Source organism: Aphelocoma coerulescens, chromosome 3 (genome assembly GCF_041296385.1).
Source record: "Aphelocoma coerulescens isolate FSJ_1873_10779 chromosome 3, UR_Acoe_1.0, whole genome shotgun sequence".
NCBI classification, from domain to species: Eukaryota; Metazoa; Chordata; class Aves; order Passeriformes; family Corvidae; genus Aphelocoma; species Aphelocoma coerulescens.
The window spans coordinates 48,446,560-48,474,543 of NC_091016.1; the positions used below are offsets into that span (position 1 = coordinate 48,446,560).

General features: G+C 37.8%; 1 protein-coding gene across 2 annotated transcripts; it reads left to right on the forward strand.

The window, feature by feature from the left end:
* Positions 1–3,535: 3,535 nt before the first annotated feature.
* CEP43 (centrosomal protein 43) lies at positions 3,536–27,805 on the forward strand. Of its 2 annotated transcripts, XM_069010165.1 has the most exons (12): positions 3,536–3,753; positions 12,277–12,330; positions 14,188–14,242; positions 14,882–14,970; positions 16,909–17,043; positions 19,477–19,560; positions 21,031–21,248; positions 23,200–23,309; positions 23,886–23,954; positions 24,667–24,706; positions 25,345–25,438; positions 25,901–27,805. In XM_069010165.1, the coding sequence occupies exons 1-12, from the start codon at positions 3,664–3,666 to the stop codon at positions 25,973–25,975; spliced, it is 1,113 nt and encodes a 370-aa protein (XP_068866266.1). In that variant the 5' UTR covers positions 3,536–3,663; the 3' UTR covers positions 25,976–27,805. The 2 variants fall into 2 exon arrangements, with proteins under 2 accessions (XP_068866266.1, XP_068866267.1); XM_069010166.1 differs by lacking the exons at positions 12,277–12,330; positions 14,188–14,242; positions 14,882–14,970 and having other exon boundaries at positions 3,537–3,753.
* Positions 27,806–27,984: the final 179 nt, after the last annotated feature.

A 27,984-nucleotide genomic window follows, 5' to 3' on the forward strand; every position in this document is an offset into this window, starting at 1 on the left:
TTTGCTCGTCCTGCTGTTTTGGTTGGTTCTTTAGCATATTTAAGGATTTAGTTATGATGATTTCAGACTGAACATTCGCGTGGCCCAGAGCTCTTCGAGAGCGTGATGGGTACTCTAAATAGGAGACTTGTGACTAATGCAAGCCCAGGAGCTGACACAGGCGTCTGTGGCGTGCTTCTCCAAATAGAGAAGTTTGAAATGGTAACAACTCGTGTTTGGGAGAAGTAGGAAGTTTCTGAGGAAGCAGCCCCAAGGGATGAGTCAGGACTTGGTTCAATATTTTCTCAGCGGTATGTTAAACTATGAAACATATTCTGACCCCTCTTTCTCTGCCGTTGCATGAGTCATAAATACAATGTGTGATTATTAATTACTATTACATAGTTTTGAACTACAGGGGGTATGTTACAACCATCCTACATTAATGCACTTAAGAAATATGTGGGCAGATCTGTTTCCACAAGCAAAACAACATTTGTTTTAAACAGATTAATTACAGTTTTTGTAATAAGGTCTTTGTTCAAAGTCTCAGTTTTATTAACTGGTAAAAAAAATTAATTATGTTTATGCATTTACATGGTAAGAAGGAGGATGAAGCAAAACTAATCTCTTTGCCTACCTTTTTGTGGAAACATGAAAATGTGCTGGATGGAATGAATGATCCATCTGTTGTTGTCTAAGAGGTATCAAAAGTTTCAGAAATTTTCTTGAAGAGTTAAAAATAGAGAAGCTCTCCAGATCCTTATAATCAGCGCGGCTCGTCCTGCCGCTGAGGACATCAGGGCTCCATCTGCCCATTGTCACTGCCCATTAAGTCAATAGATAAGCACACAGAGTTGTTCTCTCAGACTGATTTTATCTTTGCAGACTAGGGGTGAAAAGAGTGGGCTGTACTGCATATGCGGTCCAGCCTGCAGGGTCATGTGCTCCAATGCTAATCCTGTTTGAGGTGCAGTAGGAATCTGCTCTCAGGCTGCCAAATTACCGCTTTGCACTTTGTGAAAACTAAGCCAAATGACAAGTTTCCCATCAGAGTGGTTACAAAGAGAGATCCAAAGCTACTCTGAAACAGTGTAGGCCTTTAAAATATTAGGACAAAGAAGCCACATTTTTATGTTACAATATCATAAAATAGTGCATGTTCATGGAGGCTGTTATTAAAATAAGAACGTTTTTGTGAAATACGGAAAGATAAACAATGGACAGCTACATTGGATAATCATCTCCTTACAATTTTCTGTTTAATATTTATCTGTCTACTATGATCTTTTGTTTCTCTATTGACTTCTCTCTTGATCACTGCCTATTAGCACTCATGATGCTATGAAAAAATGAGGAAATGTCAGAATATTTGAAAAGTTTCTTTTAAATTTCATGAAAATTACATTCTCCTCAGAAAATTCTGAATAAATGTGGTAGTATCCTAGATTTCTATATGTTTATATGTTGAAATGTGTGGCCTGAAAAAAAAAAACCAATGAAAAATGAGTTGAAACACTTCAAAAGAATACACTTTTCCAGCTTTCAGCAGTTTGTGTTAGGATTTAAGAATCAAGATAGAGACTTTCAAATTTTGTCTCCCTGACACTATGCATTGTTTTGCTTTGATTATTCCCATTGCACAAATAAAACAAACAAATCCAGCTAGACTTTATTCTTAAAAATGTGGTAAGGATACATTTACAACACTATGAGCAGATGTACACATTTCGGAACATGTATATTCCCATGTCCTAATTTTAAGTCAATAGATTTGGTCCATGGATGATTTTGAAAGTTTAAACTTAATTTAAATTGTGTTAAGAGCATGTAGTTATGTGTTTCTATGATTTCCACAGTTAGACATGGGAATTACATACATTCAGAATGACAACATTTCCTTCAAACTAGAGACAGTTTGAGTACATTGCAATAGGACACTACTGGACTGTGCTTTGCTGCCCTCAAGCTGGTGGATATTTAGCTGTATAATAGTCTGGTATTTTGCAGAGCTCAGAAAGGGTTATCTGTAGAATGGATTCAAAATATTATATATGTGTTTGAAAGCTGGAAGGCACTGTTAGTGAAATGCTGAAATGAATCTTACAAATTATAAACTACCTGCTATGTCTACTGATTTTTCTTCCTTTGTTCCATCTTTCCTTTAACTCTATCAAATATTTTTTCAAGGGGTTTCTGTTTTTCTATTAAGTTTGGAAATCTAGTGGACAAATAAAAATAACTGTAATACCAGACATTATGGTTCTCCATTTACTATTTGTTTATGTTTCTGACACGGTTTTGAAAAACTAAATGGAAAGAATTGTCTTAAGTGCTTAAGTACAGTGTTGTGGGTTTACTTTAACACAGATTTGTACTGAAGTGAAAGACTGCTAATGTTTCCAAGCTTCAGGACTTCAGAATGCAACACTATATTCTTTGGGCAGCTGTGGGAATGAATGGGCATGGGGCTCCAGCAGTATCTCCCATATGTTCAGCAGCAGTGGGGTGGAGTGATGGACACCTGTCCTCACAGGCTTTGCCAAGTCTTTAGAGCATCCCTCAACAGTCGGTGCACATGTTTTTAAATCAGCTTCCAGAACGCCCTGCCTTGCCCCAGAGCTGTGTACATGCTCCCTTGGAGCATTCCTAACTTACAAAATTATTTGTCATATATTGGACTTCTCTTCACGAAAAATAATAAGCAGTTCAGCGTGGAAAAAATACCACACGTAGTGCTGTAGAATAAGCATTACAATTTACAAAGCTTTATACTTTTTGTTTTGAGGAGCAACAACGAACATGCTTGTTACGAAACAAGGGCTCCAGAAGCCCCTTCTGGTGCTGTGCAGCGCCAGGTGCCCTTGTGGGCAGCAGAGCAGCCCGGAGCCCACTGCTGCCCTGGGGTAGCTGCCCCCCTCAGAAGCTGCTGGAGCGAGCGTGGCCCTGGAACGGGGGCTGTTCACTCCTTCAGCCCGAATACAGAGCAGCTGCAGCTGCCAGGTCTGGGAGAGGGTGGCTTGAGAGTCTTGTCCAAGCGCTTCTTGAACTTTGACCGACTTGGTGCTGTGACCACTTCCCTGGGGAACACTAGGGTGCCTTCTCCAGTGTCCAGCCACTCTCTGGATGAAAACATTTTCCTAATATCTAACCTAAACCACCCGTGACTCAGCTTCATGCCGTTCCTTTGGGTTCTGTCACTGATCACCACAGAGAGATGGCTGCGTGCCTCTGCTTCCCTCACGAGGAAATTGTAGACTGTGATGAGATCTCCCCTCAGTCTGCTCCAGGCTGAACAGACCAAATGAGCTCAGCCGCTCCTCGAGTGGTTCCTTGCGTTCGAGCGCGGCAGGAGAAAGGGAGGGACAGGGAGGATCTGAGGGGCCGCTTGCGGGCGCGGGCGGCCGCGCAGTTCAGCCGTTACCGCCGCCCCCACTTTGAACTTCCCGCCCGCCGCCCGCGCTGTCCGTTCGCCGCCGCAGTTTCCAGGTTCAGCGGGCGGCAAAAGCGCCGGGTGGCCGCGGCCTCTCTGCGTCCGCTCTCGGGGCGGTGCTGAGGGCGGTCACCGGCCCGGTCCGCCGCGTTCCCTCGGGTCTGCTCTAGGCTGGTGCCTCCGGCGGCGGCGAATCTGCCGGGCCGGTCCCGCCGCTAGCGCGGTTTGGGCGGTTGTCAGGGAGAAGCAAGATGGCGGCCGCGGCGGCGGAGGAGGACACGGAGCTGCGGGACCTGCTGGTGCAGACGCTGGAGAGCAGCGGGGTGCTCAATAAGATTAAGGTGGGCGAAGAAGAGCCTCCCGCCGGCGGGGAGCGTTAGTTGGCGTTGACGGCGGCTCGCAGCCCTTCGGAGTGTGGGAGGACTGAGGCTTCCCGAGCTTCGTCCTCTCTCACTCCCGCTTCCAGCCGGTGTTCCCGGCTGGGGCGCTCCCTCGGCGTCGCGGCCTGGCGGTGGCGCCTGCTTGCTCCGTGGTATTCCCCGGCCGCTCGTGGTGGAGCTGGTACGAGGGCCCGGGGCCTGACCGTCGCACTGCCCCGCGGCCGCGGGAATTCGGGATCCCCCGGCGGGCAGAGGGAAGGGAGCGCGGGGCCGCCGCAGGGAGCCCGGCCCCGGCTGTGCGCGTTCGCCCTCGCAGGTACCGTGTGGCCGCAAGAGCTCCCTTGCTGCCGCCAAACTGGCTGGAAGCGATGGGCAGCCGGAATGGGTAAAGTTAATCCCTGCTTCGATACGGAAAGCCCTTACTGAAAGTTTCAAGCGGGAGTTATTGTGGGTCGCTGTTTAAGCACTTGTTCTTCTTGAGTGTGGGTTGCTTCAGCTGTGCCTTGAAGGCTTGCTAAGTCTGGAAGCTGTCTGGGGATGCCGTCTGCTTGCTTACAGGGAGCAAATAACGCTATGTTAAGTAAATAAACGGAAGATAGTGGAGTGCACGTTACTTCTGAGTCTATGGTGCAGCCTGAGCTTGTGCCAGAAAGAGTAGGAAAGTTGGTTCCATGGATTCTTGTTCAAGTTTAAAAGTTCCCAGCAATAATTATTGTGCATTACAGAGACCAACACAGGTATGGAAGCCTAAAAATAAATGCGTTTCCTTCAAGGCTAGAGGAGAAATGAGGTGTAGCTTTCAGGTCAAGGATGGGAGTGTTTATCCACAGTGCTCTAAGTCTCCGCAGGTGGATGGATGGTCGCTGCTGATATTTCAAGAGCAGTTCAACAACTGAAGGGGTTTATGGAAGTGAGAGCATCTTTGTGTGCGTACTTTCAAGTCTACTGCATTTTGAAGTAGTCATACTTTTCAGCAAAATAATATTCAAAACCATGTTGTTCATCCCTTTAAAATGGATGATCCTTATATAAGTTCTGTAAGTGAATGACGATTCTAGCTCAGAACTGTGTTCTGAGTAGTGAGACCTTTTTCTAATAGATGTCAGATAGGCCTTTTGGGCCACCTGTTAGCCACTCACATACTGTTAAACAATGCAAATATGGTGATAATAAAATTGTAATTAAAAAAAGAATGATAAGGCAATGGGGTCACACTGAGCTCATGAACTGTCGTTTCTTAATTCCCGCCTTTGTGTAGTACGTAAATTTTCATACTATGGTTGCCAGTCCATTGAGTTTTGTGTAAATACATTTGTTGTAGTTCACTATTCTATAATGCTTAAAGTGTGCGCTATCCAATATTGTGTAAGGTGTCATTAAGGCAAATGACGTAGAAAAATACAAACTGCAGCCTCCTTGTCCCGGAGTATGTCTCTCTTTAATACAAGGCATTACTGTTTAATAACTGGGATGCTTATGGCTAAGGCTGTTGACCAGAGGAATTCATGGTGGGTTTTTTTTCTTAGCTGTAAACCTTAATTGGCATGTGAGTTTGATGACTGTTGATTGGTAGTGTTAATGACTTACAGAATTTGGTCTACTATTACATGACAAAAAGCCCATTGCTGGAAGAATTAAGGTTGAACAAGCCTTCTTAAACTGTCATCTTTTAATTGAAATTAGATTATACCACTCACTAAAGGAGTTGCAGTTATCCTTTCATTAAAATGAATTAAACATAATTTTGTTCAATAGTGTTTATCTATTATGTGTCAATATTTTTTTTTATTATGTGTTAGAACTGGACATTTACATGTTATCAAAACCATTGCTTAGTTTATACTTTAGAATGAGTACTGACCATTTTTCAAGATGGATGAGGCCAGAAAGCTATAATAATGTATTTGTGATTTATTGAAGTAGCTAATTAAGGAGAAAAAATATGTGGTCCATGTATAGCTGCATTGGTATGAAGCACTATAGATAAAGACATCTCTGGAAGGATTAGAGTTCAAGGGGAATTATTTCAGTGGATGGAATGTGTTGGACTGTCACACATTTTGTAACATAATGAGAGTAATTTTTAGAAAGAAACTTAGTGTCATAATTTAGTTCTCTAATAAAATATGATTTTATAATGGGTTGCAGTTTATTAGTTTATTCTTATTTTGAGATTAATTTCTTGGGTACATTGTTGATGTAAATGACTTAGCTGAAAAAATGTTACTTATATGACATTTAAAATTTTTTTTCATGGTTTTTTTATTTGTCTTAAAGTTTGAGCACTGCAGTAATTAATAAAGTAATTAATATTGTGAAAACTGGAAGTTGTATAAATGTGTTTGCTGCTTGCATTTGAGAATTTCCTGTATTCTCTAAGCTGCAATATGTGTGTGTATATATATATATGCACACACTTATATGTATATAGTACAGATGTATACTATATATAGTTTGTTAATCATTGGAATTAGTCTGATGAATAAGACAGCTTTCGAATAAATTCTGTAAACACATCTATAACTGTAGATATTTGTACTTAAGTGAAAATTATCACTGTTTCTGTGTGTACAAATAGGGGTGTTCTGTCTTGAAGAGAATGTGATCTTTCTCCTAGGGAAGCTGTCGTCATCTGAGCAAGAGGAGCCATTATGCTTCTTGTGTGTTTGTTTGTTATCTTGTTTTGTATTGGTTTATATCTTTTAATCTCTTCTTTTGGAATAATTTAAGTTTATATTACCTGAATTTTGCATCTTCTCTGGAATTTGCTGTTGCTACAGTTATGTGAGGAGAGTTAGCATTCCTAATGTCATATGCCTAGTAAAGCTTTTGGCCAGCTAGTATTGTTAATTTCTTACTAATTTGCTTCAAAACCTAGACAGCTGAGGTATGGGCAAATGATGTGATGTTAGGATAAAAGTACTAGTTTTTAATACGAGCTGTTAACTGCATGTGCACAGGTCAGTTAAAATTGTCCTGTTTGCTTTTGCATCTTCAATCCATGTACTAGAATGAACAATGCTTTTAAATGTCTTAGAATTATTAACTGTCACAATGAGCATGCTGTGCACTACAGCGTAAGCTCCCGTTTTCTGTGTGTTCTGATGTGTTGTTTGTTTTAAAGCAGTTCATACCAGAAAATCAACTCATTTCTTGGATTCAAGTAGAATCATTATTTTTTTATGCAACATTTATTTCTTTCTAGTTCTATAAGTTAAATATAAGTTTTTAATTGTTTCAAATTAACTGACATTCAATATTTAAATGTCAATGTGGTCCTCATAATATTCTCAGAGAGGAGTCTAAATATGACTGGTTCCACTCCTAGTCCCAGGCTTTGTGCACATATGTGCACAATCAATCCTTTATGTCACTTAGCCAAGATTTCAAAGTTTAGCAGGCAGTGGGGGAGAGTATACCCACTGAATGCTCAAGAATGAGAACCTTTACAGATTTTGCAGATGGAGATGACCGGGAGGGTACTAGTGAGTAATATTGGTAGAGAAATTGCTGGTTATGGTTTGGCACCAACCTTGGATTTGTGATGCATATAGACTGGTATAGGTTTTTTTCCCGGTGCTCACAGAAGTTTAGCCTGGGTTGATCACCAGCAGTTAAAACAGCTCAATGTTCTGCCATTTCTCTTTCCAGGGTAGTGCTTCTGCTCTGTATCTACCAAGGTGTATGACAGCTCTTTTGGTGTTAGGAAGTGGAGATGCTGAGAGTTGTGCAGAACGATGCCCATGTGCCACTGAATTTTACATATTCAAGGGATTGTTTATGCTTGGACACCCATGGGGCTGTTCCACAGCACTGCTCAGATGGCAATTATACATCCCTGTGCTTTGCCTGGAAGATCTCTGCCATTGTCCTGCAAAATCTTATGCATTACTTCAGTTATTTCACTGCCCTAAACACGAATCTAACAGCACCATCCACTGATGCACATCTTGATAATGATTTGTGAGTGCAAGCTTGCAGGAGATTTTGCACCTCCAGCTGGCCCATTGCAGGTGTCTGAAGTAAGTGTCTCCCATATTGACACTTGCTGAACTTGCCTACCCCTTGTTTCTTAGGGAATACACAAAGTAGCCTGTATTGGCTTCAAAAACTATGTTCAGCCGCTGAAGTGGGTTGAGAAGGGTAGTACCATATGCATTTGGCAGGCTGAAATTTATATTATGGTTTCTGCTAATGGGTCTTGGATGAAAAAAATCCCAGGACTTGCTTTGCAAAAGCTGCAGAACTCTAAGGGTTTGTAGAAATGTTGAGAGATGCATGAAGCAGACAGCAAGGCTCTGTTAACTAGCAGACAATGTCACACTCAACTATGCAATAGATGCAAAGCAGTTTATGAAGCTAAAGTGCCCACTTTTTTACCAGTATTCCACAGCATTTGGAGATCAGTGTTGGAAAACCATTCCTCATTCATATGAAATATTGCCCCAGGAATAGAAAGTATGAATAGAGTTTGATGGGAAAAAAATTATTTTTCTATGAGATCTCTTTGGAAGGTGTTGGGATATTGGGATTGCAAGTGAATTGTGTAGCTGTACAAAGGAGACAGAATGCAAGGAACAAGCCATATCCAGAGTCTGTGCTTATTTTAAGAAATCATCTTGGTCACTGATGTGCCTGCATGCTTTGAGGTGTAGAAATGAGTCTGAAGTTCGCAAGTGTTTTCCTGTTGGAAAACACTGTCTCAAGTTTTGTCTTAAGAAAGTCAGATCTCTTGTTTAAGTCCTGGATAAATATATTCCAGCACAATCAAGGACAAATACTACCAAAAAAAACCCCCAGAAATTCCGTGGACAAATACTATACATTTTGGGAGCCTGCAGGTAGGAGGTAGTTACAGGCTACAGGTCATCTTTCAGTCCTGAATGGTCTCTATCTTATCCTTTCACTTTTCATCCTGTACCTGCTATGTGAGATGCTGTGGATGGCTTTACAAGCATACTACTCAATCAGACCAATAACCTTGTTAATGTAGGTGCTTGTTGTCTTCCTATTAAGGGCATATTTCCAAATTAGATAGGCATTTTTTTAGATGCCACCTAAAAAGTGTGTTTGGGGAGCTCTTGAGATAGTAAGAACTGTTACCCGTTTTCTGGGGAACTGCAGAATGAAGGAGCTGTTTTCCTGGACAGTACTTAAGATATGTGTACAAGGGTCTCTATCTAGAACAGGGTAAACTTACCCCGGTCCTAAAGAGGAATACTACAGTTCAGTGCAGAAAAGATGCTTTTTTCATAGACTGCAATTTCTGATTTGTAGTACAGCAATCAGTAATAAAAAGTGTTGTCTGATAGGTGTAAATGCCTGGAAGGAAAAGGGGAAATGTAGTTTTGTTTCAAAACACTGACCCATACATTTCTCTAACACAGACAGTATTTGTCATATACAATGTTAGCCTTAGTTGTTTTAGCTAAGTTCAGTGAAACCAAATTGCTGTTTCATTGACATGAGCTCTTGCCTGATAAAACTACTTAGGGATAGAAGAGAATGGGTGTCTTTCACAGTCTGAGAAAGAAGTCTGTAGGCTTGATGGATGTAAAAGTCATAGACACTCATCAACATCTGTCTCTGTTGACATAATCCTGTTTTATTGAAGACTTAGAAAGAATATGGGTGGGGAATTCGAATATCAAGCTTTGGTCTGCTTTACTACTAGATGTTGTATAAAATTCTCCATGTTGTATTTGGATTATGTTGAAAACTGCTAGCAGAATGAGGCAGTGTGGAATAGGGAAATGTGGAAAATGACAAGATCTGATTGTAACAATGTATGAAACACAGATTGGGCTGGTGCCAAAGGGTACTGGGGCAAAGACAAATGCAAACCATACATACTCATTAAAAACAAAAGAAGTGTAAGAAGAACACTGTAAATGGATTAATCTGTGTAGTTATATAAACCTTCAAATCTGCTGGTGGGAGCAAATTGCTGTGGCCATACCTAATGATGGTGATCTCAATCTCTGGTGTTCAAATTCTCTGTGACTGGCCTCAGGTCTTGAAAAGCCTATATGACATTGTCCATCCTACTGGTGTAGTATGATTCATCTTGTACTAGAGTGATTACTCCTCTGGCCTCAGCTTTGTTATTGTTGCTTTTTACGTTGTTCTGCATGAAGTTGAGAATTACTGCTTTAACCTCACACAAATTCTAGTGTAAGGTTCTTTGTCTAAATTTATTGAGATGATATTTTGAGAATATTTTGCTATGATCTGAGCAGTACCCACCTCAAAGTATGACAGTCAGTGTGTTGTTGTAGTAGTGTAAACTTTCCTTGTGGGGATAGTACAGGAAAGTGTTACTTCAAACATTGGGATGCTCACAGGGTTGGAGGGTCGATTGTGGGACTGTCTGTCTGTGGAAAGGCTTTAGGGTGGTATTCTAGATAATGCAGGTAAGCTAAAGGGAGATGTAAATACCAGTGGTATTGTCTTCTGGTGATCAGCTCCTGACCTTAATTGGGCACTAAAATAAATAAAGGTGAACCAGCTATTCACAGGGAATGGCAACGTCTGGGAAAAATTGACCATGTGTCATTAAATGAATAAGATGAGGAAGAAAAGCTCCTCTATTAGTAACTAAAAGCTGTTGGATTGAATCTAGAGGAGTGAAGCAGACAAACAATCACAGTTAAGTGAAAAAAAAAAAAGACAGTTGTGATATTGTCCCAGAATCTCAAAAGAGGTCAGACTCTGGATTACCTGATGTACTGGCAGCTACTTTCAGACAACTTTATTCTCCAGTCCCATGATCCAGATCATGGATTTGCCACTACCCACATGCATTGACTGGTGTGTTTTATTTTGAACAGTTGTAATAGCCAGTCAGGAATGCTTTGGTATTTTTATTATCCTCTTATGCAAATATATTTGGTTTCTGTGGCGTAAGTGATAAAGAAAGCCTTGCAACCATTTCAGGTTTATCTTGGTGACATAAGACTAAATAAACAAGTTATTAGCTGTTGGTTGCAAAGTTAAATGAAAACTGATTTGGTAAGAAAAATATTTAGGTTAATGGGGTGTGTAAAAGGTCTTACTGATTTACAACTGTACCGCAACACTTGAAAAAAGGTAAGAATAATAAATAAATTAGCTGCTTATAAAAGGATTTTCTGGTTGAATGCTGTATCCCAGCAACTGAAAAAAATGTGATTGCAGTGTCAGTATGACCATTGCATATAATTATTGTAAGCATTTTACTCTTCTTTTGGTGAGAAATTTTAGCTTTTTTGCATTATTTTTTGTCCTTCAAAAAGGTGTCCAAACAGGGGGTTCCTTAAAAAGAAAGTGTTTGTTTTTCCCATGAAAGGTGTTTGGGGTTTTTTTTGTTTGGTTGTTTTTTGGGTGGGTTTTTTTGTTTGGTTGGTTTGGTTTTGATGTTTGGTTTTTTGTTTTTTTTTTTCTTTTATTTGGTTGGGTTTGGGTTTTTTTTTGCTTTGTTGGGGCTGTTTTGGGTGGGCAGTTACTTTTGGCTTTATTTTTTTGATGGGAGGGAACAGTTACTTCATGTTTAGTACCTCTTGTAATATATATGAGGAAGTCCAGACATTCTTCATATTGGTCTTATTCTTAGTGATGGAAATAAATCTTTCTTTTAAATTCTGCTTTTTTTTTCTGTTGAGAAAACTTTAGTATACTGTCTTTTATAGTTTATTACTGCAGTGTTGTCTACTGACTTTCTTCAAAATGTCAGATTAAGAGTTGATTAAAGTGGCAAACTACTTCATCACATGTATGTTATCCATTTGGCACGTTCAGTGGAAAAAGTAGAACTGTAGTGCCTACAAAAAATTTTTAAAAGTAGGCAAGGCTTAAGCTTCAATATTCAAAGTAGTCCTTAGAAGAATTCTGATTCTTTATAATAATGTATTTAGAATCGGGTAGGTAAAACATTACTACCAGGTGTATTGGAATGACTGATCTTGTTCTTTTCCCTGAGAGATTCTGGGGGTTTGAGTGTACTCTGACAAGAAATCATAGGAATTTGTATATCTTAATATTTAGTTTTTTAATGGGTTATTATGACCTATTTGTTCATATTTCCTGAATGAATTGCAAATGAAGGGTAGGTGTTTTGAAGCTGCCTGAGAGAGATGGATGTTTAACTCTTGGCAGAAACTAATAAGAGATAACGTAGGTACTTTGGAATCTTTTTATGTACAAAGAAAAGGAGATAATGTAGGTACTTTGGAATCTTTTTATGTACAAAGAAATAATTTTGGAAGTCTTGTAGCAAATTGTGCTGCCCCCTGCCTTGTTCTCAGACTGGAAACTACTATTTCTCTGCCTGAAGTCACATTGCCTGTAATCTTAAGTGTTTTAATTGCACTGATAGAGATTACAGTCCATGCCAAGTTGCTTGAGGAGAAACAAATAGCTGTAAAGCTACATGCTAGCTCTTTGCATCTTATGTGCATAGGCAAAACAGTGCTTGTAGAAATGCTATGTTTTTTTTTTGTTTGGCAGGCAGAGTTACGAGCAGCTGTGTTTTTGGCATTAGAAGAGCAAGAGAAAGTGGAGGTAAGAGAACCTTAAAAAATAAATCAGAAAGAAAAAATATCCTTCATGTAGAATTAAATATAAAAGCTTTAATACTTTCTATTTGTGAAATGTAGCAAGATAAAAAGATGTATTTCTGCATAAGAACATGATGCATTAAGAACACAAAACAGGACTATCACGGTGTTTCCTGATGTTTAAAAACAGGAATTGTTAAATAGCCTTTTGATATTATAAGTGTCTGTCTCTGATGGGTTTATATGGCTTCTGTCCAGTTGACCAGAATAACAAAATATTTTCTCCATCAAATACATCTTCTAAAAAAGATACCTACTTGACTGATAAAGATTTTATCAAATCAGAATAATGTCTTTTGAAATTGAAAATATTGTACTGGGGTTTTTTGACAAGTGCATTGTGAAAACAGTTTAATGCAGTAAAATGCCAAGTGTGCTGATGCTTAGGGTATTTCCCATAAGGATGTTGTAGACTTGCTTCAGGATAATTTGCTTTAACACTTAAAGATGAACTCTTAATTAAGAGATGGACTATGTACTGATACTTTGGCAATATAATAGTATTAAGGGAATGGGATACTATCATGATTGCATAACAGTACTGCTGTGGTATGGAGATACCAGTTTTGTGACCTCTTCTACTGCCAGCTTTGCTCTGTCGTTCTATTTTCTAGAACTGGGGAGTAGAGAATGCTGTATGTCCAGCCTCTCTGCTTCAAAAGGAGAGGAGTGAAAAACTGTTTTATTCCTCTACTGGTTCAGTGGTTGTGCTTTTTCTGGGAAAATGCTTAACTGAAACAGACAATATTGGGATGTTAGTAAGGAGGGGAAGTAAGTATTCCATGATATGAGATTCCATATTCTAAAAATTTAACAAAAGATCATTGAAGAAGGCATGATGGAAGGGTGATATGGAAGAACAGTACCATCTCTTTATGGGAGGCTTCAGCATATTATAGAGCACCCAGAGAGCAACCTCCCACGCTACCTGGAGAGTAATAGCAATAGTTCAAGTAACCTGAATAGAAGTTTGCTGCAGTACATTTCAGCTCACCATTTTTCAAAAAGCTTACATGTATCATGAGATTTTAAATTTATACTGTAGACACTGGTGATATATTAATACTTACCACTACTCTGAATTCTTAAATATTAAGCAAGATTTCCTTTTTTCAGGTAGCACTTTCTTCTGTGTTAGCATTTGCAACTGTAGTGATAAATACCTATAACTGATCCTTTTCTTACCCAGGATATTGATTCCATCTTACAAATGGCATTTAGAATTTGTTTTGAAAAATCCCGGAACGATTTTGACAAACCCAGACATGGCATATTGATTTATTTCTGTTTAAAAATTGAAGAGGGCAAATCTAACAAGGGAGAAAAAAACATTTTCATGATTTCTTTGAAGGTCTTCTAATTAATAGAAGATTAGTATTGATTTGTGTACTAGTAATTAGTGTGGTCCACACTTCATCTGGAAGATTTGTTAATTTCCATTTTTTAAAAGGTTGGACTGAATTGCCTTAAACTTTGCACTATATTAGAGGAGCAGCTTGGGAAGTTAGCTACTTAGCTTACCTCTTCAGTCATTAGATTTTTAAAAAAAATCAATATGCTATTAAGAATTTTGGTGAAATTACTTTAGCTCCGAAACAAATTTAATTTGCCTAAATAAATTTATTGCTACATAGCTTTTACTTGTAGAATTAATACAAAGGTAGATTTTTAAGAAGTGAATTACATAGGCAGGGCATCATTGCGGAGCAGAGTAGACCAAAACACTATCTTGCTATGGTTTTCAGTTTCTTGCTAGCATGTAGATGACATTAATTACTGTTTGGTTTTTGCTTTTTGACAGAACAAAGCACCTCTGGTAAATGAAAGCTTGAAAAGTTTTTTAGGTACAAAGGATGGTAAGTTCTTTGTTCAGTATATACTTCTCAAGGTAATAAAAAGAGGAGACAAAGGGTTAAATCTTTGAATCTTATTAACAGTACAGTCTCCATGAAATTAAGTATGCTTTTGTTTCTTTCAGGTATCCTAATTACTACTCATTCAGAATAGAATTAAGTCTATAATTTTTAAAGTTAATATCGCTGAAGTTGCAATAAAAGCCTTAGTTTTTGACTAAGGCGATTAATACATTGAAATTAATATTTCATGATGACTTATGGTTGTGCTACCTCAGAGACACTCTAGACCAATAGAAAGAGTAACCAGTGAAAACTAAGAGTAGAGGTACAGGAGTGAATGGACATATATGACAAATGTCAAAGTGATGTTTTTAAAACAGCTGAATAGTTTAAAATGCTGCACATGAATTTTGTAAGCAGTCTGTATGCTCTTGCAGTATTACTGGCTAAAATGATTTTGATACAACGTCCAAGTTCGAAATTAGAGAGTTGGTATACAAACTTGCTATGAGGTGGTAGTTTGCTCAGTGTCTAAACTATGTCCATACTGAAGCCATGTGTGCTGGTGTTAATGTTAAATCTTTGACATAAGATATTTTTATAACTGGTGTATTTGAAGTCTTCTCATTTTCTTTTTAGGTCGCTTGGTAGCAGGTCTTGTTGCAGAATTTCTACGATTTTTCAATCTTGATTTTACTTTAGCTGTTTTTCAGCCTGAATCAAGCACAGTAAGATATACTGGTTTTGTTTGTATGCTATGCTCACTGTATGAAGTGCATGGCAATGAATGCAGAAGCTATGGCAGATTTGTTTAAACCACTTACTTGTGTCTATTAAAAATAATTTTTTTAATGCTTTGTCTGTAAAAGGTACCTAGTGTCATAAAGACACATTTTTCAGGAAAGTGGGCTAATATGACTATTTCTCTTTATCAAAATCAATGCTAGATAATAATTTAATTTTCAATTAACAAGCTGATAATTTTTGTGGGATCATATAATAGTATACAAATCCTGCATACTCCTGCAACATTTTGCCACTAACTTTACTATGTCATAATATTAAGTTGGTATTGTTACATGAAAATTAAAATAATGTCAGTCATCTACTTTGAGAGAAATTTCAGTGACACAAAGGACTTAGTACAGATATACTTGACAAAAAGTGATTGAATAGAATAGTTCAGTGGGGAGGGAAATGCAATGATCACGTGGCACAAGTGATTGCTTTAAGGCTTTAGATACTGAATTAGAGGGTTTTCATCATGTTTGTCCCTTTGTCTCTTTTTATGATATGAAGGTTTTAATAACAATTTTGGGTTTGAAGCAGTTTCGTTTCACGGCAAAATTTTTCATTACATCTCAAGTACTTTTTTTTTCTTGAAGTCAGTTTAAATACTTAATATTATCAAAATCCAATTTTTTCAAATCGATCAATTAGTTGGCTTCTATTTCTCAGAACTTCATGTTTCTTTTTAGGGGCTTATTCAAAGAAAATCCCATACAACTGTGTTCTTTGCCAAATATCCTTAGCTAAATTAGCTAATTTATTACCAGAACACATCTGTAAAAAGATTCATGTTCATGCTACCAATAGAAACAAAAACAGCCACACTTTGTGGTGTGTTGCCACTCACTCTGGGGAGCAGTGCTTCATTTGCATTGTAAAGGCATCTCATGCTCTTTGAAACACCCCCTTCTGTTTTCCAATAAGTGTGTCCATTTCACCTATTGCAGTGCATAAAGGAAATTTGGCCAAAGTTAAGTAAGCTGGCCAAGACTGCTGTGTATAGTGCTGAGAGATTTGCCTTTGTCTTTCTCTACTAGCTCCTGCCTCTGAGCAGTTTCTTGTACTGTCTCTTTAGTCACTGTTTCAGTGTGTTTCACTAGTGGTGGCTCACTTCGGTATTTGCTTGACCAGTGTCCTGATAGGAAGTGTCACTATATGATCATAAGAGATAAGATAAACTGGTGCCCTTTGCAGTGTTGCTATCTGGGGTTGTGCTAACCAACCTGGGTTTGCTGTAGCATTCTGCTTCTCCTATAGTGTGAAGTTGAGTTTGAGAAAGTGTTGTTGGGGTTTTTGGATGATACCAAATTGCTTTCATCCCTTTTTCTGTCCAAACCCTGTTGTTTTTAAAGTGGAACAGGGACCGAAAGTAAGTGTTGACCTATGCAAATGTAGTTCCGTAGGCACAGGAATGGCAACTCCCCATCATCCATGAATTTGCTGGAACCAGTGGCTGGGTGGCCTTGGATCCACTCTTAAATGTAATAGGCTAAAGTAACTTGGCCATATAAATTCTTTAATCCCAGAGTGTGCTAATGATGGCTTCTTGCATATTTAAAACAACTTTGCATGATCTGTGACAAGTTCAGGTACAGATCAGAAGTAAATCATGCAATAGATGGTATCTAAAAGAGGTGTAGATGTGGCTCTTAGGGACATGGTGTAGTGGTGGACTTGATGATCTTAAGGGTCTTTTCCAACCTGAGTGATTCTATGATTTTATTACTTTAGTCCACAAGCAACAAGAAGTCATAAATAAACACTGTTTAATCAAAATAGAGCTGTGTTAAATAAGACTTTGTTATATTACAAGATATATATTTTGTTTTCTGACAGTTATTTCTATGTTGCGATTCTTTTTTTCTGTTGTCCCCCAGCTAAATGGCCTTGATGGTCGAGAAAACTTAGCCCGAGATTTGGGAATTACAGAAGCAGAAGGTACTGTGGGTGGTCCCCTGTTGTTGGAGGTTGTTAGGAAGTGTCAGCAGAAAAAGATTCCAGGTGGTGGAGAAGTAAGTAATACTAACTTGGAATGTCTTTCTTTATAATTCTTTATTCATTTTTTTTCAGTGATGAAAAATAAACTGAAATTACAAACACTTGGCTATTGTTGTACTATTAGAGTGTTTCAGGTCTTTATTAGATTATGCCTTCAACATATCAGAGAGATAAGAGATAACTTTATGATTATTACTTTTAATACCACCCTAGGGCTCTTTATTAATATTCTGCTACAACATAGTAGCACAGAGTGAATCTAGATAAATGACACAAAACACTGTGTCACTTATTTTCTAATTTCTGGTGTGGTTTAATAACACTGTTATCTGTACCTGTTTTCCTTGGCATACTTCTAATTTTAATATGACTGAAAAGACTCAAATGAGTTTTGTCAAAAGCCTTAAAGCTCTTCTGAAAACGTATGTACTTAAAATTAAATATATCAAAGTATTGAACTACTTCAAGGCAATGACAGTAGTATTTGAATGGAATAGATAATTAGTATGTTGGTTAAATGAATTAAACCCAACCAATAGCATTTGATTGTGACTTGAAAGAAAGTTCTCTACACTCAGGATGCATTCAGTGTCCAAAAGAAAGCTTAAGTTCAGAAGGAGTTGTCATAGACTTCTTAATAGCAATTTTCTGCCACACAAAATGGGGGTTTCCTTGAGCCCTTGGTGTTTGATCAGTCTGGCAATGCCCCAGGAAAGCCAAGACCCTTGTGCCCAGCCAGTCTGTCCGTGTCCTGTTATGGGGACTCCTGTGAGCAGTCCACTGCATGGTAGGCTGTTCAGCTGACTTGCAGAGGCACACATGCTAGCACTGTATTGGAGTCAAATCCCTTAGTACAGTTTCGAAACGGAGAGCCCCTCCTGGATCTCCTCACTCAGCTGAGCATGGTCTCTGCTGCTGGCAGCTGGTAGGAAGGACTTGTGCTGAATAGTTTACAGAGTAACACACTTGATTGATAATCACACTGATAAGAGAAAATTGTGACAGGCTGAGGTGTGAAGATCGCCAGTGATAACAACAGACTGTAAAAATGTATTTAAAGCAATATACAGACAAGCTCTAACCACCAATAAAAGCTAGCTCAAGATAATCGCTCGGCATGCATCGAATATGGTCCTTACCCAAAGGGCACCCCAGCAGGGGAGAAGACAGGTTCAGCTTGTCAGCTGATCCCAGAAGTTATGATGGAATCTTCCATAACTTCTCCCTGTTCTTAACGTACTTTTATACTATTTCTTTACATTTAGTTGGAGCTTGAGTGACTGGTAGTCATACACACTTTTGTTAATGAATGGTATAAAATTCTCTTGCTTCACTCTTTAAGATACAGTCAGTAAAATACAGAGCACATGCTCAGTGAGGGGTGGTTGTACCTTGGAGGGGGGTAACTTTGGGATAGAGGTGTGCGTTGTTTCATTATGATCTAATTGTAATGCTAAGTTCATCTGAGTAGAGTGAGTTTGCCACAGTTGCTGGTTCACACCAGCAAGACAAGGTCTCCATCTGCCTTGGCTGACAGCTGCTTTGTGGTTTGCCAGTTACATGGTACCATCAAGTTGTTGTCCTTGCAAGGATTACTGCAGAGCCTGGATGCAGTGTCTTCACTCTGCTCCACCCTGTTTCATCCCTCTTAGAGTGTGCTTAGGGATGTGGGCTACCTGCTGTGTGGAATCATCGTGGAATGTATTTCATGCATGCCAGCTACGTTCCATCCAGGAAGCAGCAGCTGCATTTCATCCTGTGATTTCCATACTGTGTGTAACTACAGCTTCCCAGTTTTCCCTAGTTCTTCTGTCAGTTGTCTTCCCACACATGGTGTCAGGGTTTGCATACTGCGCGAGTGCAGATGGTAGCCTTGTTTCTTGTTGGATGCAATTATCATAGAATCAGAGAATCACTGAGGTTGAAAGAGACCTTTAAGATCATCCAGTCCAAGCATCAGCATAGCACCATCACTGTAACCCCTAACCCACAGCACCCAGCACCAGATGCAGATGCCTCTTGAACACCTCCAAGGATGGTGACTCCACCACCCCTCTGGGCAACCTATTCCAGTGCCTGACCACCGTAACAATGAAGCTTTCTTTTTTCTAATACCTAATCTGAATCTCCCCTGTCTCATCTTAAAGCCATTTCCTCTAGACCTCTCACTGCAGGCATGGTAGAAGACACTGGTCCCCACCTCACTACAACCCTCCTGAGCCTCCTCTTGTTTATACCAACTCCCTCAACTGTTCCTCTTAGGACATGTTTCCTATCTCCTTCAGGAGCCTTGTTGCCCTTCTCTGGACATGCTCCAGCACCTCAATATCTTTTCTAGTGTGAGGGGCCCAAAACTGAACGCAGTAGTTGAGATGCGACCTCACCAGTGCCAGTTATTACAAAATTAAATGTATATTTTTAATAAGGGCTTATTTGAAACTTCTTAGGTGGCTCCAGTTCTAAGTGACAGCCAGTGCCCCACATCAAAATCATCTGATGGACTGTCAAGTGCACACTCTATACCAAATAAGGTAAGATTATATATAATGAAAAGCTTTGTAACATATATGAGATGAGTAAAAGAGAGAACTCCTATGAAACTGCAGATATGACAGCAGTCAGGTAAATGATCTGCAATTTCAAAGTATTTGTTCCACTTCAGCAAAACTTTCATATATGTGATTCCAAGCAAAGACTAACTGTTGTGCTTATACTTTGACATAAGTAGCAATTTGTTCCCTCAGGGCCCAGAACAGAAAAGTAGCTGGAGCTTCCCTTTTATTATAGTCAGGCTATTAAGCCCGTAATTTTCAAAAACAATTCTGTTCCTCTAGGATAGGAAATTAAAGTATTTTTATTACTACTACTTACAGGTTTAAGTACTTTTTCCTGCCCTCAAAAACTGAGCTACTTCCAGCAATTGAATGTTACTCTGTGACTGAGATAAAATAACCTTGGTATGAAAAATACCTACCAAGGTGATTTTAACTTCCATGGCTTTTAGTTTGAAAATTTTGCTTCAGCCTTCCAAATGAAAGTTAATGACTGATAAAAAAAATACTTCGGACAGTGCAACCTACATATTGGCTATCTGGATTAAATAATACTTTTTGTTTTGTTTCAAAACTGTGCTGCTATTAGTTTGTAGAAAGGAAGCTAATGTAATAAATCTTTTACTGGCTTAATTTTAATAAGTCTAGGAGAAAGTAAAAATATCAGTATTCCTTGCTAGGTAATAATAGAAAAACATTTTTCTTTCACAGCACCTTGATTATCTAGGTAAATTAGGGTATTGTTCTTTGGGCCAAAAAGCCATGCTAAGTTACAGCTTGAGTTGTATGACTTGATGTTAAAGGTTGCACATGAAATTGTCCTTACATTGTAGACTGTAGGTGTGAGCCATAAGCATTAGAAAAAGACTGAAAGTTATGTACTTTTAAAATCTCGCTATTGTCAGTTTTGGTTTTAGTATTTGAAGAGAGAATATATCAGTAACTGCAGTTTTCTTATGCTTATTACTTTAAAACCTGATACTATACTGCAGAGATTACCGTTTAATATGGAACTTAGAGTAATTTTCATGGGTTTAAATTGATTTCTTTTGAAGGCAGTGGCTGTAACTAAGAACCTTTGTTGATGTGTTGTGAAATAACATTAATAAAGCATAAGAATCAGTCTGTCTATAGATTTCTTTATTTGATAACCAAGATACTTTTAAATGGTTTGCTTTTATAATAGAAGTGATGTAGATAGCATAGCAATGCACAGGATGGAACAAAAGATTTTAATGGCAGCAACAATAAAGAGCACTTTCTAAAGTAATGAAACAACTTTTTTCTGGTGTGATCCTTGATGATACTAATAAACTTACTAGTACTTCTCAGGAATTTGAGGTAATATTTTAAAAAGTGATGCTAGGTGTATGTAATATGTTGTGCATTTATGTATACACTTAGAGTATTACATGACATGAATACTTACTCCATTCTTTATCTTTCAAGGCTGCTGACAAGACTCAGAGTGATACAAGTGTCTCATCAGGGGAAGCAAGCAAAAGAAGTATTCATTTTCTGCCTAGTGAAGCAAAACTAGATCCTCAACTAGAAAACAAAGACTTGAATACCAAAGAAAAAAGTGATCCAGTTGTGGATGAAGATGATGTAGAGGGAGATTCTTTCTTTGATGACCCTATACCCAAACCAGAAAGAACTTATGGCTGGTAGGTAACATAGATGTTCTACTTAATATGTGGTTTATTTTATCTTCTGTATGCTTGCAGACCTTTGAGAGCTATTTGTTACTTGATTATTTGCATTTGTGTTTAGATCTGTAACATTTTGTTTCTGAAGTATTCATTTCTCTGATTCTGTTCTATTCCATGATTCTGTTCTATTCTATGCACAGTGTCCTCTGGGATCTCTTGGATGTAGTATGAGTAGAGAAAGCTGTGTCACTTCAAGGTGCATCATTTAGGGTATCTAATATCCTCAGCCTGTTTCTTGGGTGGAATGAACATGTATGAGGCACAGACATCAGCATTTTTTCTTGCAACAGAGCTGCAGTGGTGATCTGTACTAAAGGAAGTGGACAGTGACAGGGATAGTGCATTAAATACTTGTACGGCTTTGTAAGGAATACAAAAACCACTTTAAACTGGCTTCATAGGCTGTTATTACAGGAAGTTTTCTTACAGATGAGGGTTTCCTCTTCACGTTGCAACACCTTTTGTGTGCAGTTCTGTGTTTTCAGTGACTTCTGTGTATGTCAATTTTGCAGATTCATCCAAAGCACGTGTTTTATTGTTCATCTGTGGAATCTGATGACTGAAAAATGCCATTTGAAACAAGAACTAGTGACTGAAGTGTGCAGCAGCTTTGTTACAAAACTGAAAAACCTATCTTTGTGTTATCATGTTGAGTTATCTTGAAGCTTAGCTTAGATACCACTATATTGAGAAATGCTGCAGGATCACTTCATGATGTTCTTTTGCTGTGCTCAAGTAATCAGAGAATTGCTCCAGCTTAGCAGACATTAAGAAGAGGTTGCAGAATCATTTGTAAGTCAATACAATTAGTATTTTGTAGCACATAATGTTATTGTGATGCAGCTATTACAGTAACACCCCATAATAAGGTTTGCTGAACATGTTAACAACAAATGAGCTAGAATCTATTTGTAGCGAGCTGTGTGTGCTGAATCGTTCATTTTTACCTTCCTGGCAACTCTTCTAGAGGGCAAAAAACCCCACATTCTTCAGGTGGAATTCCCTTTGTGGTATGTTGTGCTGGTGTACTCAAGTCCCAAGGGGTAAGTAAATAGGACAGCTGCCAGCACTGCTTTCTTTGCAAAAAGGTAATTTCCTTATGGAAATCTTGCCCGTTCCTTTAAGATGGTTTCAGTGGAGAGAAAAGGAGCAAGGAGTTGCTAATGACAGTGTGAGAGATGATCGAGGGTCTCTAGGTCTCTGACCCATTGTTAAAAATTTTGAAGCATTTTAATGTGTGATGTTGCACATGATATTTTGGTGGTCTAGAGATAATGAATGATTCAAATTATGTCCATTATTAATAGGAATAGAATCAAAATAGTAAACAGTTCTGGCAATACTAAATGTGAAAATCTTGGTCTCTTTTAATTTGCGTTTCTTCATCCTCTGCTTGCAAGTAGAATTTGAACTAGGTAGTGGGAAAAGGAACTTTAACATGCAATGAGTTCTGTCCTCCTATAACCGAGAGGTTTTCATTCTGTGAACTGACTGCTCTTAGAAATAATAGCTTCATCAGATGTAATCTCTTTTAGATGTAAAACAAGCTAAAGTACTGATTTATATCTGAATCTTTTTTCTTTTGGCTGCATTTACATGTGGGGATGATGAAAGGTCCCTAGACATAAATAGTGATGCTGATGATGGTACTCTGTCTGTGAGAGAAGACAGGCGGAAGTCTTTGCATGGGTGAGAAAGTGACTTTCCTCAGTGAATGTTGTGGTTGACACTTGTGCCAGTGAACTGCCTACTGCTTTTTAGGTTGCAGAGTGAATAGTCCTTTTCCCTTTCTCTTTTTTGCTGTAATACTGCTTTTCTAGTTTAATGACAATTTAATAACAGAAAATAAAATAATTATGCATATTTTACAGCTCTGTGGAGTACTTATTTATTTGGTTTTTTACAGGAAAACTGAGGCTAATAAAGGAGGAGGTCTAGCATCCCTTTCTGATGCACCACCTCTAAAAAGTGGGTTAAGCTCCCTGACTGGTGCACCTTTGCTAAAGGAGTCTGATAGTAAGTTTTCATATGTTTTTGTGTTTTGATGATTGTAGATGGCATTTCTGTAATGAAATGAATAAGCTACACGTTCAGATGGAAAAATTATAGATTATGATGTGGCCCCCTTCTGGCTGTAATGTGCTTTACAGTAGTGCTTTCTTGGCGATGGCGCTGGTTTGGATATATTGTGCTACCACTGGGGCATTTTATGCTTTGGAGCATGAAATACTTATCTACACCCCTTTTTTTTGTGTGTATATAAAGCAGTGTATAATTCTGCTGCTCAGTTTTAAACCGAAATTGGCTTACTCCTTTGTATCATCTTAAGTTATTTGTACCAGTTCTTTAGAGGTATTTGCTTTCATGTTGTAAATCCCTGAGTAGTGGGAGATTATCCCTGTTTACTCCTCAAGTTTTTGAATGTTATCAGAGTTCAACTCTGAAAATTTAATATGATATTGCTATACTATAAAAGCACGTAAGGCTGTTATAAAAGAATAATTGTTACAAATGTTTGGTTGGTGTGTGTAAGTGGGATCTTATTGAAAGAGTCACAAGTCCAATTTCTGATATAAATGTTTTTGTTTACAGATTTGGATAGAAACTCTGTTTTGAAAGACCTGCGGTTGGTGAATGCAAAGCTGGGATCACTAGAATTAGGCAAGTAACTGCTAAACATGAGGAAGCTCTGATATTTTTGGTTGGCCAGAACTGATAAATTCTGGCCCAGCTTCTTAAAGGAATCTGAGAAACTCAAATACACATATTGAACTAAAATCTTCAGCTTTAACTTATGTCATTCTAGTTAACATATATTGTGAAGCTTAATGTAGTTAAGAGCAAGATGTGATCTAAAGAAATACAGAAAAGTGAAAAGTGGTGTCTTATGGATTAATATTTTACACATGGAGCAAAAATTTGATTCATTCTGTACATGCATTTACTAGTATCAAGTGATGAATTTTATTCTTGAGGTTTCTACAAAAAGAGCAGGTTTGTATTTTTGGTAAAAATAGCCCGATAAGTATTACTGCTTTTCAGTGCATATTTATTTGCCTTCCACACCTTTGAAAGTTGCCTTGCTTTTGGTGCAATATAAAGAAGGTGTGAAGGAAGTATTCTCTCAAGATATAGCTGCCAAGTATTTAAGTTTTGTATTCAGCAATACAGCTAACGTCCTGAAAACATATGTTCAGTTTTGAAACCACTTATGTTAATAATACTGAGATTAATTAATGACAAAGATAACTTGTCCTTTTAATCTGTATAAGTAATTTAATCTACTCCTACTTTTTCTGGTCATCAAACCATGTATTTTAGTGTTTCCTGAAGAGAAAACTTGTTTGATTAATAGCTTTTAAACCTTATTTAGGAAATGGAGATGATGATGAATATGCTGATGACTTCAACAGGTAAGAGAAGGATGATACCCACTAGGATAGTATTTTGTGCACTATAAGCATATCCACTAGCATATTTGAATTATTTCATAATATGTCAGACAGTCACTATCACTGGAATCTGTTAGTATTTCTGAACTGCTTTAAGCTTCAGTTTGCTATTTTAATACATTTACTTACAAGTTAAAAAAACAACCGAGCCCGGTCCCTTTTTGTATAGGGATAACGAATTCCTGAAAAACCAACTGCTAACTCTAGGATGATACTATTTTTTTTTGTGGAGGGGGTTTGAGGTTTATTTCTTTTTTTCTGAACCATGCACTTAATAATGTTTTAGCAGTTAATGTAATCATAATAAAATCTGGAAAATAAGGCATCATGAGTAGTCAGTAATAAATATTTAACAGCCTTGTGCTTATGATGTGGAGGTATTGGTGGTGTAAACTGCATGATCAAGGCCTAAGTATTTCTCAGTATTTACTATGGCTTCATATAGGCAGGAAGCCTTTAGTTGTTATGGGGTTTTAAATAACTTCACATCTAACTTGCTAGTGAAATTCCAATCAAATGTCAGGTATGAAGTAAATTTCATACCTGGATGTTTGATAAGGAAGTCTTATTTCTGTGCTTATGGTTTTCTTTCTTCTTAGTACAAGTCATCGCTCAGAAAAAAGTGACATCAGTATCGGTGAAGAAATAGACGAACTTTCTGTGGGAACAGAAGAGTCAAATGCCAGTGATAAAGTATGATTATTTTTAAATTGTTGTTCTTTTTATTTTTCTGATCTTATCTTGACTTTGTTTCCAACCTTCTGTGAAGTAATGTGCCATTATCCTAAGTTCCTAGGTTATATGTTAAGGTTGCATTATTTGTTATGTTCTGTGTTTTACACTTAGTATCCATGCTAAGTTAGATGCTATACTGATTTTAAAAATCCCAACAAAACACAAACCCTGCAACAATTGTTCAGTAGTACAATTCACTGTGCCTTTCTAGGTGTGTAAAAAGTATTTGAAACTGGTTCATGCCCAACATATAAAGGTTTACCCCGGTATCTCAAGATCTGTCTGAATACCTCCCAAAGGATTGAGTAATCTCACTGAAAGCTTGAGGCCAAAAGGTATATGAAAGCATATGAAGGAATACCTGACATAATACTTACTGTTTGTGTGATTTCTGAGTTTGCAATTTTATTTATTTTCCAGCTCGAAAGCATCACACAAGACCTCACCATTTCTCAGTTAAGCGACGTTGCAGATTATCTAGAAGATGTGGCGTAGAATTGGACAGCAAAAATCTTTCATTGTGCTCGACTAGAAGACTGCTGTGGACTATTAATTTCAGACAATCACCTTTTGCTGGAATGTCCACTCTCTATTTGTGCCTTGTGTTTCAAAAAGACTGTAGGTGAAGAAGGTTTTAAAATACTCTTAACAAGAACTAAATGAAATAGTGTGTTCCGTTTGAGTCTGATATCAGAATTACTTTCTTCATTTGGCTCAGCCAAACCTTTCACAGCAGGAGGTGGATTTTCCAAGCAGAATGTCCATTGCTGGCAGTGGACATATAATAAAAACCAATTGACAAGAGGACATCGAGAAAGAGGCATGTGGCAACTTGCACTGTTATTTTAACAGTCAGATTTTTTTTTAAAGATAACCAAAGCAAGAACCTTCAAAGGTAGTGGTTCAACTCACACTTCTTTTAACACAATCTTGTCAAGTCAGCATGTAGTACATATTTATGGTAACTCTAGCCACAATACCTAATTCCTCCAGACTTACTTGAAACGGCTGTTTTACAGACTCTTCTGAAAGTTGGACTTTACCTTTTTTAAAGGCATATTAAACTGAGAGTATCTAAACTCTTAAATCTAAATTTAGCTGTATTTAGGAGCTAAATTTAGCACTAGTCTTAACTCAGAATATTCTTGTTTAAATATGTTTGTCAGACCATTGATGTTAAGACCTAAGCTGTTTTTATATATGATAAATTCATCAATGTTATCTGTTGTTAAATCATGAAAAGTAATTTTGTAAGGATTCACAAATCAGTAACTAAATCTCATGGGGTTTTGTTAAGTTTCTAACAGTGTGTAATACTTAGTGGAGCTTTTGTTATTGAGGGCTCTTCATGTGCTGTAAGATCACTTTCATTCTTGAAAATATTTTAAGTAAAAATGAGCGCCAAAAAGTGAAACTGCTAAACTTCTGCTTTTCAAATTCTGACTGCTGCACAAAGTTAAATGCAAATATTTTAAAATACCATACTGAAGACATTATGGACACTAAGTTCTAGCTAAGAGCAAATTCTTGTATTTTCATGATACTCTTGTGGAAGAGGGTCAGTCGTGGAAAGGTTGACAGTTCTTTAATGATACTGTTGCAAGTGGCGCTGCTATAATGTGGAGGTCATGGACATTTGTAATACTGAAACAAGACTTCAAAATGTGCACTTTCTGAACATTGTGAACACATCTGGAAAATAGACATGTAAGTGAATATAAATAATTTAACTTCTTTTCTTTTTTTTAGGCTTTGTAATTTTCTTGTTCAGGAACACTGTTGGCCTGTTGTCAGTAGTCACCACAGTGGAAGTAGCATGCTAAACTAAAGCCATTGGTTAAGCATATAAAGCTGCTACTAGCACTGGAAGATGACTTAAATATTTTTTTGCACTGGGCCAGCAGGCCTGGAGCAGTGCTGGGAAGTTAGGCTTGTACATTACATAAATGATTTGAGAGGAGACAGAAAAAGTGTGCCTTTTATTTATGTGCACCCCAAAAAAAGCCAGCAAAAAAGCATCAGAGTATTTAGTCATGGTGTTAACTTTTAACTTTGTGTCATATTGTAGCAGCTGAACACAGAGGAGAATTTTTTTCACCCCAAAAAGTCAATGTGCCATAACTTCAAATAGAAACAATGTTGTAACACATGATATAGCTTGTGTAAAAAATTCATTAAAAGGTAGGGGAACCTGTGCCTCAAGATACTGTGTATGGAAAAGTTTAGATTGGACTTTTTTATCCCTTTTTTCCTTTTTTTTTTTTTTTTTTTTGTTACAAAGAGCATCAGCATGTCTGAAGGAAATAAAATTCCACATGAACAGTTGTTCTCTGGCATTCATTTTTAAAGTCTACAGAATAATGCAGAGGCAGTGTTGTTTGCTTTCTTACATGCCTTGGGAAAACATGATGTTCCATTACCTGTTAGCTGTAGGATATGTGACAATTTATTATACCAAAAGAAACCAAAAGTTTATTAAAATATTTCTAATGGCATTTGAAGAT